The sequence below is a fragment of the Anopheles arabiensis genome, chromosome 3 (genome assembly GCF_016920715.1).
Source record: "Anopheles arabiensis isolate DONGOLA chromosome 3, AaraD3, whole genome shotgun sequence".
Taxonomy (NCBI): Eukaryota; Metazoa; Arthropoda; class Insecta; order Diptera; family Culicidae; genus Anopheles; species Anopheles arabiensis.
The window spans coordinates 60,877,623-60,893,511 of NC_053518.1; the positions used below are offsets into that span (position 1 = coordinate 60,877,623).

Below are 15,889 nucleotides of genomic sequence, written 5' to 3' on the forward strand. Positions count from 1 at the left end.
AATAGTTTAAATAGGGAACGAACGGCAGTTTCTGCCCCTTTCAGTAAAACGAATTCACCGAGAGAACAAGCCACAAAACGCCTAAAATAAAAACTACATTTTTGGCACCACGCCTAAGCCTAAAAAATTCGGTTTCTTTGTTAGTTTCTAACATAAGAACTTATGAAATTCGGTTACCCCATAAGTAAGAGCAAGAGCTTCTTTTTCTGGTTGCCCGTAGCCTTGTTCTGCAGAAGTTAATGTGCTTGAAGCATGTTGATAAGAAGATTCGGATCATAATGTGTCAACAGTAAGTCAGTTTAGTTTAGTTTAGTTTAGTTTAGTTTATTAATCGATGGACTATGAAGCCCTTTCGAGTCAAAATTTGTTTACAATACACATTAGATAACGAACAGAACATTTATATATTGTTATTGTTGAACGCATTCCAAACACTTAAAAGTGAAGTCAATTCCGTTATCATCATTCCAGGCTCATAAATATCGTCAGCTGAATTTAATAGACGGCACATACAAAGAAGGGGGTTGCGAGAGCCAAATGTTGTTCGGGTTTCAGCGACTGCCAGCATTGGTCGGCGACGGAGTATTCTGGCAGGAACATAGAGGTGAATCCTTGAAAGCAGCTCGGGACAGTCGATGGTTCCGTTTAAGATTCCCGTGATAAATGCCAGTCTGGTGTGCTCAACACGTTCGGCGAGAGGCGGGATTCCAAGCAGCAAACACCTAGTTCTGTAGTCGAGACGACGCGGCCAATCACGAAGGGCGAAGCGCGTTGCCTTCCGTTGGATGGACTCTAGCCGCCCAAGTGCCCGAGTAGATGCTGGCCACCAAACAATGCTAGCATATTCCAGCAGTGGTCTGATAAGTGCGCAGTACAGTGTCTTGAAACACATAGGATCACGAAGCTCGCGCGTCATGTTTATGACCAAGGCAAGTAGACGATTGCCACTAGCGACTACTTGGTCTATCTGTTCTTTGAAGGAGAGTTTAGCATCTAGGAGGACTCCTAGATCCTTTACACAGTTCACTCTTTCGAGGTTCTAACCATCAAGCGTATAATTAAACAGCGCTGGAGCTCTTGAACGGCTGAATGAGATTATGGCGCATTTATCGATACAGACGCTTAGTGCGTTACGCTTGCACCAGGAGACAAATTCAGTCAAAGTGGCTTGAAGTTGAAGATGGTCCTCAGATGATTGGTGGTGGTCAGATTGCAGTACTTTAGAATTTTCCGAACGATGTTTGACAATCCGAATTCCACTTCCACTTCATATCCTTCTTTAGCAGTTGATCTAACGGGTGTTTGAGTTCATGCATGTTTCTCACAAATCGGCCGTATAAATTCAGTGCTCCTAAGAACGATCTTAGTTCGGAAATGTTCGTTGGTGCTAGAATAGATGCGATGGTTTTCAGCTTCTCTGGGCCAGGACGTATGCCGTAGCGATCTACCACATGCCCCAAATAGACAATTACAGTTTGATAAAAATGAGTTTCTTCCAGCTTGACGTGCAAGCCATATTCTTTTAAACGCTGAAGAAATGTGTCTAATGATTGTTTGTGTGCCTCCCAAGTTTTACCGAAAATTATAGCATCATCTAGAATTGTTCTAACACCAGGAATGTCAGCAATCATACCGTCAACCAGGCTTTGAAAAGCTCCAGGTGCTGATTTGACTCCCGGTGCGAGATGGTTGAACTGAAAAAGACCTTTATGTGTGTTGACAATGGCGGATTTAGGGTGTTGGGGGCCCTACGCGTTAAAAGGAGTGGAGGCCTGATGAACGTTTCTTTTTGATGAACGAAAATTTCCCGCGATTTCTTTTGTTTTTGATTCTTCTCGCTCTTTTGATATGTGTTGTTGTTTGAAGATTTTGATCTCATGGCTTTACAGTAACCTGCTTTATGGCCTACATTTTTGCACACTTTGCAGAGATGATGTGTAAAATTGCAAAAACCGTACAAAATGCATTTTTCCACACTGCCAACAAGGAGTACGAGGGACAATATTCGAATCTGATTTCGGTTGACGTTGATCTTTTGACGATTTGGATTGGGAAGGTTGCGGCAAACGATACGGTTTCTTCTCTGAAACTGCATGCACGGAATGCTTCGATCTTGGTTGATTTTCGATCATCGTTGTATCCGCTTTCCGCTCTGTAATGGGATGGGATCCGAAGCTGTCCGAGGGATAATACAGGCTCTCCCATCCAACTCCTATTCCGACACGTCCTCGTCGTGCAGAGTGGTAACATGTGCCTCCATATATCCTAGCTTGGGTACACGGGCTAGATCCAACCCCTTGGGCGGATGGTGGCATATGGCGAACCAGGAGGGGGGTGGGTATCCCGGGAAACTGGGTGCCTGAACGTCGGGGGGGGGCAACCCGACGCTAAATAAAACGGCCACGTGGGCGCAGGGCCAGTCACCCAGTCTCACGGAACAATCGACTACGGAAAGCAACAAGAAGTTACGAAACGGACTTAACGATACCGACCCAACGCAATGCCCCCGGACAACGATTAAAATGGGCTCATGGAACGTACGCACTCTTAGCAAAGCCGGAGCCTTGAAACAACTTGATGACGCCCTAGCCACACTGAGCATGGACCTCGTAGCTCTACAAGAGATTCGGTGGCTAGGGAACGGTGTGCACAACAGGCGTGGTAAGCATTGCTACGACATTTACTACAGCTGCCACGACCGCCACCACGTGCTCGGAACGGGTTTCGCCGTAAGTCCCCGGCTGAAATCCGTAATCATAGATTTCAAGGCTATAAACGATAGGCTATGCACCCTGCGCATGCGAGGCAAATTCTTTAATATAAGCCTCATAAACGTTCACGCCCCTACCGAAGATAAAGAGGAAGAGGAGAAGGACCTTTTTTACGGCCGCCTCGCTAGAATCGTAGATGCGTGCCCCAAGCATGACCTCATAATCATCCTGGGGGACTTCAACGCAAAAGTCGGTAGGGAGCCAATGTACCGCCAATACACTGGCTGTCACAGTCTGCATGAGCACAGTAACGATAATGGTAGTAGATTGGTCCAGTTCGCCGCAGCGAACAATCCACAAAATTTGGGACATCCACAAAATGACGTGGGCGCACCCGGATGGCGAATCCTTCAACCAGATCGACCACGTGTTAATAAGCCGCCGACGACAGTCGAGCCTGTTAAACGTCAGAACTTATCGAGGAGCCAATATCGATTCCGATCACTACTTGGTTGGCCTAGTGATACGTTGTAGAATCTCCCGCCCCCGCGACAATGGGGGCGGAGAAAACACGCAGCCTCGGCTCAACACGAACTCTCTAAGGGACATTACTGTCCAACAGGAATTCAAAGACACTTTAGAAGAGTCTCTACTACCAGAAAACAGATATGAAACTACGAGCGAGAGGTGGAACGCTCTAAAAACAAAAATAATAAACTGTGCAAGAAATATACTCGTGGCAACACCAAATCTGGCTGGTTCGACGATGAATGCAGACAAGTGACCGAACGTAAGAATACTGCATACCGAGCAATGCAGCAACGGCATAGAACGCGGGCATGCGCAGAGGAATATTCACGGCTCAGACGCGAAGAGAAACGAGTTCACCGCTCCAAGAAGCATGCTTTGGAAGAGCAAAACATGCGGGAACTCGAGCAAACCAGAGAGGCGTACGGACCAACACGAAAGTTTTACCAAGCGATAGCAGGTCACCGAAACAACGTTGTACCTAAGGTAACCTGCTGTCGCAACAAGGATGGAGATCTGGTTAGTAACCAGCCAGAGGTCCTCTCGCTGTGGGCTCAGTACTTTGATGAATTACTCAACGACCAGCTAAACGAACAGCTAGAAGCGCCACTAGCAGATAGTGTCATGCTACTGCCACCTAGCATAGAAGAAACACGAAAGGCTATCCATCGGCTGAAAAATAACAAGGCACCCGGAACCGACGAAATTGCATCTAAACTGGTCAAGTATGGAGGTGCACGACTAGAAAACGAGATTCATCAAATTATTACTGAGGTGTGGGATAGCGAATCGATGCCTCGTGATTGGAATCTCGGCATCATCTACCCCGTATACAAGAAGGGAGACAGGTTGGACTGCAACAACTACAGGGGTATTACGGTGTTGAATACCGCCTATAAAATATTCTGCCTGATCCTTCAGGATCGGCTTGTCCCACGTCGAAGAGATAGTAGGAAACTATCAAAAGGATTCCGAAACGGAAAATCTACCACTGATCAGATCTTCACCATGCGGCAGATCTTGGAGAAGATGGCTGAATACAGAAACGACACATACCATCTCTTCATAGACTTCAAAGCCGCAGACGATAGCATAGCCAGGATAAAACTGTACGACGCTATGAGCTCATTTGGAATCCCGGCCAAACTAATAAGGCTAGTTAGAATGACTATGACCAACGTCACATGCACGGTGAGGGTGGATGGAAAACTCTCAGGACCTTTTGCTACCACCAAGGGTCTGCGCCAGGGGGACGGGCTTGCCTGTCTCCTATTCAACTTGGCGCTAGAGAGGGCCATCCGCGACTCGAGGGTGGAGACTACGGGATCCATCTACTATAAGTCAACCCAGATCCTGGCATACGCAGATGATATAGACATCATTGGTCTGCGGCTCTCCTATGTAGCAGAAGCCTACCAAGGGATTGAGCAGGCGGCAGAGAGCCTCGGATAGCAGATAAACGAGGCAAATACCAAACTGATGGTGGCAACATCAGCGGACCTACCAATAAATAATCCGAATCTACGTAGGCGTGATGTACAGATAGGTGAACGCACTTTTGAAGTTGTCCCAGAATTCACCTATCTGGGGTCAAAGGTCAGCAACGACAACAGTATGGAAGCTGAGTTGCGCGCAAGGATGCTGGCTGCCAACCGGTCATTCTACAGCCTGAAAAAGCAGTTCACCTCAAAGAACCTGTCGCGACGGACGAAGCTGGGACTATATAGTACCTATATAGTACCAGTACTCACATACGCCTCTGAGACATGGACACTGTCCAAATCTGACGAAACCCTCTTAGCCGCGTTCGAGAGGAAGATGCTCAGAAGGATACTTGGCCCTGTATGTGTGGAAAGACAATAGAGGAGCCGCTATAATGACGAGCTATACGAGATGTACGGCGACCTCACTGTCGTACAGCGTATCAAGCTCGCCAGGCTCCGGTGGGCGGACCATCCGGGCTTTCAGATTGATAAGCCGTTGAAATTCTACCATTAGTGATTGCATGTTGACTTTAATCTCCGGCGTCGCATTGCCGATTCGAGATAGCAGTCTTGCTTTAATATCCGAGAATTCCGGATCTTGCAGTCCGCAAATGAAAATTGGACATTTCAAATCGTCTAGTTTCATATTCTCGAACTCAGAATCCTCGCATGCCTTATTCACTCTTTCGCCGTAAGTGATGATGTCTTCTAATGCAGATTTCACCATCTGTATGCACTGGTATCTTTTGTGGAACACCGAATGATACTTTCCGAAGATTTTTTGATAATATTGACGGTTTATTCAAACGAATTTTCATGCGGTTGCTTCGGAAGAATGTAATTCACATACCGGCTGTGAGCGGACGTTTCCAGCTTCCGCAACAAAAGTCGCACTTTCGCCTCGTCATTCAAACTGCTAGCATTGTTTTGAAAAAAAGTCTTTGAAACGTACAGACCATTTTTCAAAAGTGATTTTGTTTTCTTAATCGTCTTCTTACTAACGGTTTCAAGGATTTGATTGTTCCTCCTTGACGCTAATTCTGGTTAGCTTCAGAATCTCGTGAGCTTCGGATTCCGGGTTCAGTAATAATCATCGTCGACAAAATGAAATGTCGCAGGGAATATATCTTGAGAAAAACATAACTGATGTATTCCTTGGTTCAGACTGGCATCATCTTTAATCACTCAATGTGTACTCTGATCGAGTCTTACAATGTTACTGCGTTATGCGTGTTACTATGCAACAGATATTTGAAATCAGGATATGTTGCAGGACCCATTAAGCCTCAGGTTCAGTTTCAACAATACTAATTGTTAGTGGTCAGTCAGTTCAGCCGGTCTCGTAGTACAGTCGTCAACTCGTACGACTTAACAACATGCCCGTCATGGGTATGGGTATGGGTTCGATCCCCAAATAGACCGTGCCGCCATACGTAGGATTGACTATCCTGCTATGGGGGGAAATCAATTAGTCACTGAAAGCCAAAGCCCACTAGTGGTACAGGCAGGCCTTGACCGACAACGGTTGTTGAGCCAAAAAAAAGTGGTCAGCCATAGAATCGGTATGAAAATATGATCAGTTCCAGGCCTGTTAAGGATTCAGAACCAATTCCAGGACCAATTCCGACTAAGTAGACCAGCTGACTGGTAGATTGATATAAACGGACAGCAAATTCGCCCTACGATAATCAGTCGACAACATGCAGTGAAGGATCATCATCATCGTCGTCACCTGATAGAGGCAAATAGAGTCAATCGGACCATACAAATAAACATAAAAACAAACATCATCAATTGATCCTAAATCAAACAGTAAAATTTGTTATGCGAGTGAAAATTGTTTTACACAATGCAAACAATTCAGCTATTGCAGTCATTCATACATTAAAAATCTTAAATCTTATCTTCCCCTACCTTAGCTGATTACGATAGGCATGACGGTTTTCTTTTTGAGTATCAGTAACCGGGTGCGCCTTGCAGTTTATCAGACACTGATAACGAATCATACGGATTGGTGAAACAAATGATACCCCAAAAATTCAATGCGATGAAGACTAATAATTTGACTATTTTTCCATTTTTTGTGTGTTATGTTACTAAACATTTATTTTGTCGTAGTTTAGCGTCTCTCATACAATAGTTTGTGTTTTTTGCAAGAAGAAAGAATTTGTTTTATCGTTCGAAAATTCAGTGCCATCGTTTCATATCACTCTGTCCGAAGAAACAACCCTTCTGTCTGAGGTGCAATACAATCCACTCTCTTTAAGTTATTCCTTGCAAAGTTTTGGTTGTTTATGTAATCGCCCATCGCCCGCAAAAAGGATCGTAAAACCGTGAATTATTACATGCATACAATAATTAAATAGAAGAAAATGGATGTTATAGAAAAACGAAAAAAAAGCTAGTTTTTAAAGTGAACTTAAATTTGTCACAAACAATGTAATGGAAAATCACTTAGATTTATACATGAATGATGAGCATAATTGGTAGAAAAGACAAGTACGCACGCAATACTTCACGCCATAAATAGCCCAAAACCTTAAACCGTACGTATAAAAATTCAAGATGCCGATTAATTATGAAATGAAAATTTTGCCAAAAAAATTAATCACTCTTATCTGCGCTGGAAACGGTGATCTTCTTCTGCAGTTTGCTGTACTCTTCCGTAAGTCGATCGTATTCGCGGTTTAGACTTTCTGATTGTGATTTCATGGCCTCCTTATCCTTGCGCTCCTTGGCTAGCTCCTGCTCAAGCTCGGCGACCTTCTTCTTTAGCTCATCGGTCTGAAAGATGAACGGTTAGAACATTATTATTTGCTGTGCTCATCATACCTGACGCAGAACAAACGCGAGTAACCTACATTTGGTGCATCGCCAGCCGGTTTGTCCTTGGCATCTGCTTTCTTATCGCCATCCTTCTGCTGATTCATCAGTGTGCGAGCGGCGCTGGTAGCACTTTGCGCCTGCTTCATCGAAGCTTCCGCCTGTGCGAGCAACACAGCCTGGCCGCTAATCAGTGACACCAGCCGACGAATCACCAGCGACAGGAAGATGGCAAAGCCGGAAATGTAAAAGTTGCGCTGGGCACGGAACAATCGCATACTGTGCTGCATCTCCACATTCAGGTGCGTTTCGGTGTGCGTATGATCTGCGGTTCAAGGCGAGTGGAAGAAACATGAGACATCTGTGTTTGCTGCAGGGTGGTTTTAATTTCATCACTGTTTCGCTACCTACCATTGGAGGAGTATTTACGCATCTCGCGGATCGCTTCCAGGAGGAACAGCACCAACACAGCGAGCAGCAGATAGAAATAGGTCTGGGCCTGGCGGCTCAGCATCGCCAGGAAGCGGGATTTGAAAAATCGATGCCATTGCTGTGGGCTCCGGAGCGGTAGCACGAGCAGTAGCACCACAAATATTTCCACGTACAGGAACGATGCAATAATGCCCCAGACGAGAGTCATTTCGGTAGGATTGTGTTGATGCGCTTTATCAAGTTTTTCAGAATGGGAACGGCGGCACGGAATCTATAAATATCACAAATGGGGAACGCGTTGTCTTTTCTTGTTGCTTCACTATTTGCACGACACGAACTTGTTCCGGTATATTGCAAGGGTTCACAGAAAGGTCTCAACGCGGCGTGTGATCAGCAGGCAATGGCATGCATAGAACGTATGGATGCGCCTCAAATAGCCGCCCGAAAGACACGTATGTTGCTGATGAAACTTTGAACCCAAACAAGACGCGGACAAAGATGACGATGTGCCAGGGTGCTGGGAGAAGATATTTACCTGTATTCAGCCTACGACAATCGCAGATTGTTCACTGTACGGTTGACTCACCGAGGTCCAACAGTTGAAAAGTTTTGCTGTAGCGAGCAACGTTTTTGCTGCGAAGTTGGCCTTGATTTGTTGTTGGTATCGAATGTCGCATGAACCTGCTCATTGAGCACGTAAACGTCAAATGTCAAAGCGAAACTGCTCATTGCGCAACGGATTTGCTCGACGAAACAAAGCGGTGTAAAATTGTTCCCCGAACTATACAACTGATGTAATTGATTGATTTTGCAAATTTTGGAGTAACTGTCCTACGAACCATCATGATTCGCACCAGCGTTATTAAAATTATGATAGAATTTTGCAAAAAGCTTCGAGCAATTTTCGATCTTCGAAATTTGACAAATGGGTGACATTTTGTATTTGTTTACAAAAAATTCCATAACCTTCTAGCCTCCGGGCAGTTTTCCTTTCTAGCGCTCCAAGGGTTAAAAATAGCAGTCCAAAGTGGATCCACTCGGAATAACAGACATGCTGAAGTTTCTGGTAAGTTTTCTTCTGGATATGTGATGGAAATTTGCCTCTTTGTTCTCGTCACATGATCGAAACGCTTGGGAGGGAAAGCGACATTGCATAACCATTGCGATTCGATCGCATTGACGATTAAACAGGTGTAACGCTTCGGCCACTATTTTTAGCCTCCCCGAAAAGCTTGTGCTATGGCCCTGAAGAAGAGAGGGAAAGTTTTAGATTCGACTAATTGTGACCTTTACTTTCTTTCCCCTCTCTTGCTGCGCCAAAACAGCTGACGTTCGGAGCCGGTGTTTACACCGGAATCTACATCACACAAAACTATGAGGTGAAAAGGGTTGCTTCCGTTGATCGTTGAGTATTTGTTTGTTTACCGACTGTTGCCATTTCATTGTCCCGCAGGTACCGAGGGTTGACGAGCCGGGAAAGCTGTTGGAAAAGGCGAAAGAATTCGCCGATCAGTACAAGAAGCCGTAACCTAGCGTGCCTCGGAAACTCGGCCAACATGACTACGGTTTTGTGAAAACTCAGGATGGCTCTAAGCTTTCAACTCCTAGGCTAGACAACTTTTCGTTTTAAACAACAGATTCAACCGAAAGAGATTTTTGTTTGTCACCAAATTCACCTGGTTCCGTTCATTGTATATGCTTTACGTCTTTTTATTGTTACCCCTCTCACCATCCTCTATGTGGTAGTGAAAAATAAATACAAACTTGTTTCACAAAAATGCACTCCAGGGTGTTGCGTGGATGGTTGTGCCGCCGGCTCAGAGTAACGAGATGCCGCCGCCGGAATATTCCAACCTTCTTTGCGGCTCGACGAACGCGAGCCAATCGGACGCATGCGTCGGAAGCAGGCCCATGCTGTGGCACTTGTAAAGCGCCAGCCCAATGTTAACAAGGTTGCCCAGCAGAAACACCAGCTTCTGTCCGGTGGCGGAAATGCCTTCAATCACTTTGAACGTGGAATGCGTCGACAGCATCATCTTGACCGGCCGGATAAACATCATCACCACCATCATGATCGGAAAGATGCTGATAGAATTGCCCGACATGTACATGATGACCAGGTTCATGGGAAACTGCTTGATCGGACCGAGTGCAATCTCCCACGACTTCTTCAGGATCAGGTGGCTCTGGTCGGTCTGGTTGACCACCTTGCTGCTAATCACGTCCGCCGAAGGATTGTAACCGGGCGGTGCCGCAATGTCGGATCCACTGCTGCGCGGTCTAAAATCAAAAACAAACCATCAATTTATATCCAAAATAAGAAATTCACGACCAACATGGTTTGTTTAGCATGGGGGTGAGCATACCACCACCATGCTTCCGTAGCAAACGCAACAAAGATACGCACTTGGTGTTGAAATCTAGCGCCCATTTAAACTTCTTAGCTGCCACCTTGGTCGTCATTGTTAGTTTACGACTGTTTCTGTTATCAAAAGTTAGAACTAATGCACAAAATTTAGAATTTTATGATGGTAGAAAAAACTTGCACAGAGTGTGTGTGAGTGTGATGTTTTTTTCTCGCCCCGTCTTTGCTGACATTTCTTTGACAGCTGTCAGGCGAGGTGAGTTTTGGTGAGAAGTTCACCACACGACACCAAAGGGTTTTAGAAGGTAAACAAAATAAAGAGTGCATGTCGGCTGCTGCTTCGGATACAACGCGAAGTGTTTGTGAAATTAGTGTAAAAATCTGGGTTTGATCGTTGCAAGAAAAGTAAACCTACTGATCAAACACAATGGCGGACGAAGAGGATCCAAAGGAATATCGCTGGGAGACGGGATACGAGAAAACATGGTAAGTTCCGAGCATCCTGTTGTTTTCAAGAATCTTCCATCGTAGGAAATTCTAAACAATGATCTGTGGACCTCATTGCCCTCCTGTGAAGGATATTTTGTCGATCAATTTACGTTGATTAAAGTCTTCAATTCAATAGCGGATCCAATTGGCCCTGAATTTTGAACATTGCAACCTTCCGGGAGCTGGCTTAGCGGCAATCAGGCAAACCGGTTGCAATTCTACCCATCGCTGTAGCAAGCATAACAAGCATGGTACAAATGATATTTTCTTTCTTACTATTCCAACAGGGAAGCAATCAAAGAGGACGACGATGGGCTTATCGAAGGATCGGTTAGTGATATCATCCAAAAGGCTAAGCGCAAGCGTCAAGCAATGAAGCGCGGCTTCAGCAAGCTCGGCATGATGCGCCACCTGTACGTGTTGCTCGACTGCTCCGAAGCGATGACGGTTCCGGATCTGAAACCAACGCGCTTCATCTGTTCTCTTAAACTGCTAGAACTGTTTATCGAGGAGTTTTTCGACCAGAATCCCATCTCCCAGCTTGGCGTAATTGCAATGAAGGCAAAGCGCGCGGAAAAGATTTCCGAACTCGGCGGTACCTCCCGGAAGCACATTAAAGCGGTGCACGCACTAACCAATGGCGTACCGCTGGTCGGTGAACCATCGCTACAGAACGGTCTGGAGCTGGCGCTGAAGACGCTACGAATGATACCACAACACGCAAGCAGAGAAATTTTAGTTATTATGGGAAGTTTGACCAGCTGCGATCCGAACGATGTCCATCTGACGATCGAAAATCTTAAAACGGAAGGCGTTCGATGCTCCGTGCTGTCTCTGTCGGCGGAAATCCGTATCTGCAAGTTCCTGTGCACCGAAACGGGCGGGTTGTTTGGTGCCGTGCTGGACGATGCGCACTACAAGGATCAGCTGCTTCAGCACATCGATCCACCGCAGGCCGGCAATCAGCAGGAATTTTCGTTGATTAAGATGGGTTTCCCGCACGGCAAAACGGAATCGGGCAAGGAACCACCGTTGACGATGTGTATGTGCCACATCGACAGTGTGGACGAGCCGGCCAAACTGACCTCGGGCGGTTATCACTGCCCCCAGTGCTACAGCAAGTACTGTGAGCTACCGGTGGAATGTTCAGCGTGCGGTTTAACGTTAGCCTCTGCGCCACATTTAGCCCGCAGCTATCATCATCTGTTTCCGGTGCCACATTTTAACGAACTCCCGCTAGAGCAGGTACAGGTGCAGGAACCGCGCGACCCACCGGTGACAAACTGTTACGCCTGCCAGAAAACGCTCGCAAGCGGCACGGATAAAATGGTGTACGAGTGCGACGCCTGCAAGCAAGTGTTTTGCATTGATTGCGATATTTTCATACACGAAACGCTGCATTCATGTGTAGGGTGTACGACGATTCCGGCATCGGCTCAAACTTTACAGGCACGAAAGCCGGTACCACCACCGCACAGTATGTCTATCATATAAAGCTGTTGAAGCTACGGTATAAACGATGGTGCATTTGTTTAAATCCGGCATGCTCGTGCATGTTGTTCAGATGCTTAATTGTAACATTAAAAATTGTCACTGGAAGAAAAGCGTTTGAATTTAAACTTGAAAATTGTGCTTAATCATTTGGAAGAAGGCTGTCCGAAAAATGTAGCTGACATAGAGATGGGTAACTATTTGAAATTTTGAAATTCATGAATCTTCATCAACCATATATGAATCTCTACAAATTAATGAATCTTTGAAGAGTTATTAATCTCTTTAGTTTGCTTTATTGGTGGGATAAGAGTACGACAACTTCATTACATGTTCCAGCTATCGTATCCTGTCGACTTTGGTAACCATTATCTGATTAGCCGTACAGCTCATTAAGTTCGTGGATCATCCTTTGCCATCACTTAAATTTCTTAAATATTTTATTTCTATTATTTTATTTTGATACCCCTTATCTCTACGTCCGGCATACCCGGTTATCCCATACATTTAGCAAAGAAGTAATATTTTTTAATTTGGCAAATTGAGGTGACAAGATGGCGTGGAGACGTCCGCCATTAAGGCCGGGATAACGGACTGGCAGACGAAGGCGCAAGACCGTCAGCGGTTTCGGACATTCCTGAGGCAGGCCAAGACCGCAAACTGGTCTGGTGGTACAGTCGTCAACTTGCACGACTTAACAACATGCCCGTCATGGGTTCAAGCCCCGAATAGACCGTGCTCCCATACGTAAACTATCCTATCTATGACTATCCTGCTATGGTAACAATAAGTCACCGAAAGCCAAGCCCACTTCACTAGTGAGTACAGGCAGGCCTTGACCGACAACGGTTGTTGTGCCAAAGAAAAAAATGTGGCAGAATTAGTATTCTTCATGATTTGTACTTAGCAAGCATATCATGTATTGTAACATTGACTATGAAACAATGTAAAACAATTTAAAAAATGAATGTTTTTTTTCGATCCTCTGAATAATTCGTCTGTAATAAGACAATTTTAATGTATTTTACATAGAAGAGCAGTAAACACTTCCAATTGAAAGCTGAGTTGTCAAACTTAAAAAAAATATTAAAAACTAGATGACGAGACTATGAAAATCTCATTTCACTATAGTAAATAAGACTAATGTCCGCACCTTTGTACCAAGTTTAAAATTTTAATTTTTAATGCAACAAAAATTATTGAAATTTCAATGTGAAAAAGAATAACTTTTCATGCAAAATTTACGGGATAACCGGGGAAGCCGGTCATAGAGATGAAGGTGTACATTTGGTCTTTGAGACAACGGTTAATAATATAGCCGTCCTGGGTTCAATCCTCATATGGTCCTGTAGCCAGAACATAACTATCCGGCTGCGTGGTGCTGAATGAAGTCTCGAAAGCCTGTATAGACCGGCACGTCGCCGTAGGACGTTTACGCCAAATAGAAGAAGAAGAAGATTCATGAACCATTTTATAGATTCATAAGATTGATAAGATTCATAAAATGACTTAATGATAGAAGATTAACGAAGTTCGTTATAGGTTTATGAATGTTTGGATATTATATCGTCTGTAGGAATTCAAGATTATTGAATGATCCACGAATGGTTAGATACAATGAATATTTGGTGATTCTAGTGAAATGATCTACTTATACCATAATATTTTTGTTTGTTTAACAAAAGTGATCAAACTACAATCACATTCCTTGTAAAAGAAAAACTCATTTGCAAAGGATGAAATTATTAGTAAGAATACATTCCAAGGTTCATCACACATGTAAATCTTTTGGTATGGAGTGACTCAGCCAGTACAGTTCGTTCAAGAGGATGGGCAAGTTCTGAGTGCGTTTTGTAGGACACACGTCTATTAAAAAAAAAAACAACGGAACGCCTGGACTACCCAATACCAGGCCTCTGCAGAAAATGTACTACGATTCAAAAATAATGATCGCAATGTTACAGAGTAAGTAAATAGATCTAGTTGATCGTGTTTCCCCTTGCCTAAGACGTACTGTATTGTTAATCTGCAAATTTTACATTTTTTGGTACTGTTAACATTTTTTTTTGCATTTACCAACGTTTTTCTTACTTTATTGTCAATTATGTGAGTTGTGCACACGAAATTGCCAATTTTTTAGCTGAAAAAAAACTTATTCACTTAACCCAATTTCCTTCTCCATCCATAGGACGAGTGCTTATCAAAGTCATCTTCCTCTCTACAACGCAACGCAGCATTCTCGTCTTCAATATCCAATGACAAAATAATTTAACCGAATCATGCAAAAAGTATTATTTTCGTATTTTTAATATTTTTTTCATTCACTTTCCTCCTTTAATTCTCACAACACTTCACCTCAATTAGGGAAGGAAAAAACAAAAAAGTGCTTCAACCGGTTTTGGTAGTTGATAACAGGTTATCCTAATGATAACCTCCGGTCCAATGCGGCAGCGCAAAGTTGTTGTTTTTTTGTATCACTTTTATCGTTGTTTGGGTTTCGGACATTTTTGGGCAGCATTATGCACATGGCTGATGATGTACGAGATCACGCTTCCGTCAGCTGTAGCGGGTGTTTATTTTGCTCTCTCACCGCAGAGACCAATGTATGTAAATTGTGTTGCATCAACAGTGTAGTAGAGAAAATACTTAAGTTTTTGTAGCACAAGCGGTTGGAACTGGACGCTTGGTAAATAGTACATACGTCAGCTTTGGGATAGTCCATAACCATTGGCAGATCTTTATCATGTGATTGTCCTAAAGATTAAGGGTAGGTTTTATCTTATCGTCGAAAAATGAGTTACAGCGTGGTTGGCTTAAGTCCGGTGGTCTAGCTGCATCAGGTACACAGCAAACCCATCGCTTGTTTACTAACAGACATTTTATGGCACATCTCTAGACGACGGCAATCGGGTGCGGGTTTATCGGGTTATTGTGCCGACTCTCTGTACGTAACCCTCCTTCACATGCGCACGCTCACCTCTCGCAGGTGAAGCGATATCCTTAAACGAATTTAATCACCCTTATCACTACTAGATCAGGTCGCTTTCGTTGGCGATATGACGATTACGATTGCCCAATCATCTCCGTTTAATCTACACCTCCGCCAACACGCGATGATTGGGTAATTTGAAAATGGTACATATCCGCCGTAAGACACCTCCCCCCCATCGCGAATTGTTGGGCTCAAGTGCTTATCACCCGTTGTTTCATTAATTGTTCATTCACATCAGCGGCCGCTATGCGCCGCGTTTGTAATACCTCATTGTCAATGAGGTTTGCGGTAATATACAATCTGCATTGGACGCGCACGCAGACACACTCTCTAGTGCTAATGTTATCATTTTCTAGTGACGATGCATGGTTCGGGACTGTATAGCCTCAATTACGATCCAGGTATTTAGGACTTCTAATGCCTATCGCTTTCACATTCTGTCTCGACAAGATTTTTTTTTCTTTGTACCATAATTGATTAGGGTCTGTCTGAATCCTTCTTAAAGGGTGTACGTGCCTAATTTATCCCATCCTGCAGGCTTCACGTAAGCAAAAGAAGGATTTAGATTTGAATC

General features: G+C 44.2%; 3 protein-coding genes across 3 annotated transcripts; 1 reads left to right on the top strand and 2 right to left on the bottom strand.

The window, feature by feature from the left end:
• Nucleotides 1-6,784: 6,784 nt before the first annotated feature.
• Nucleotides 6,785-8,653, bottom strand: LOC120901727 (B-cell receptor-associated protein 31). Its single transcript, XM_040309883.1, has 4 exons — nucleotides 8,514-8,653; nucleotides 7,958-8,249; nucleotides 7,585-7,871; nucleotides 6,785-7,507 (listed from the first exon to the last, which is right to left on the bottom strand). The coding sequence occupies exons 2-4, from the start codon at nucleotides 8,184-8,186 to the stop codon at nucleotides 7,328-7,330; spliced, it is 696 nt and encodes a 231-aa protein (XP_040165817.1). The 5' UTR covers nucleotides 8,187-8,249; nucleotides 8,514-8,653; the 3' UTR covers nucleotides 6,785-7,327.
• Nucleotides 8,654-9,635: 982 nt separating this feature from the next.
• Nucleotides 9,636-10,556, bottom strand: LOC120901728 (ER membrane protein complex subunit 4). Its single transcript, XM_040309884.1, has 2 exons — nucleotides 10,386-10,556; nucleotides 9,636-10,258 (listed from the first exon to the last, which is right to left on the bottom strand). Exons 1-2 carry the CDS (start codon nucleotides 10,439-10,441, stop codon nucleotides 9,796-9,798), a joined length of 519 nt encoding a protein of 172 aa, XP_040165818.1. The 5' UTR covers nucleotides 10,442-10,556; the 3' UTR covers nucleotides 9,636-9,795.
• An 18-nt stretch (nucleotides 10,557-10,574) lies between these two features.
• Nucleotides 10,575-12,459, top strand: LOC120901726 (general transcription factor IIH subunit 2). The gene is made up of 2 exons (XM_040309882.1): nucleotides 10,575-10,829; nucleotides 11,120-12,459. Exons 1-2 carry the CDS (start codon nucleotides 10,771-10,773, stop codon nucleotides 12,324-12,326), a joined length of 1,266 nt encoding a protein of 421 aa, XP_040165816.1. The 5' UTR covers nucleotides 10,575-10,770; the 3' UTR covers nucleotides 12,327-12,459.
• Nucleotides 12,460-15,889: the final 3,430 nt, after the last annotated feature.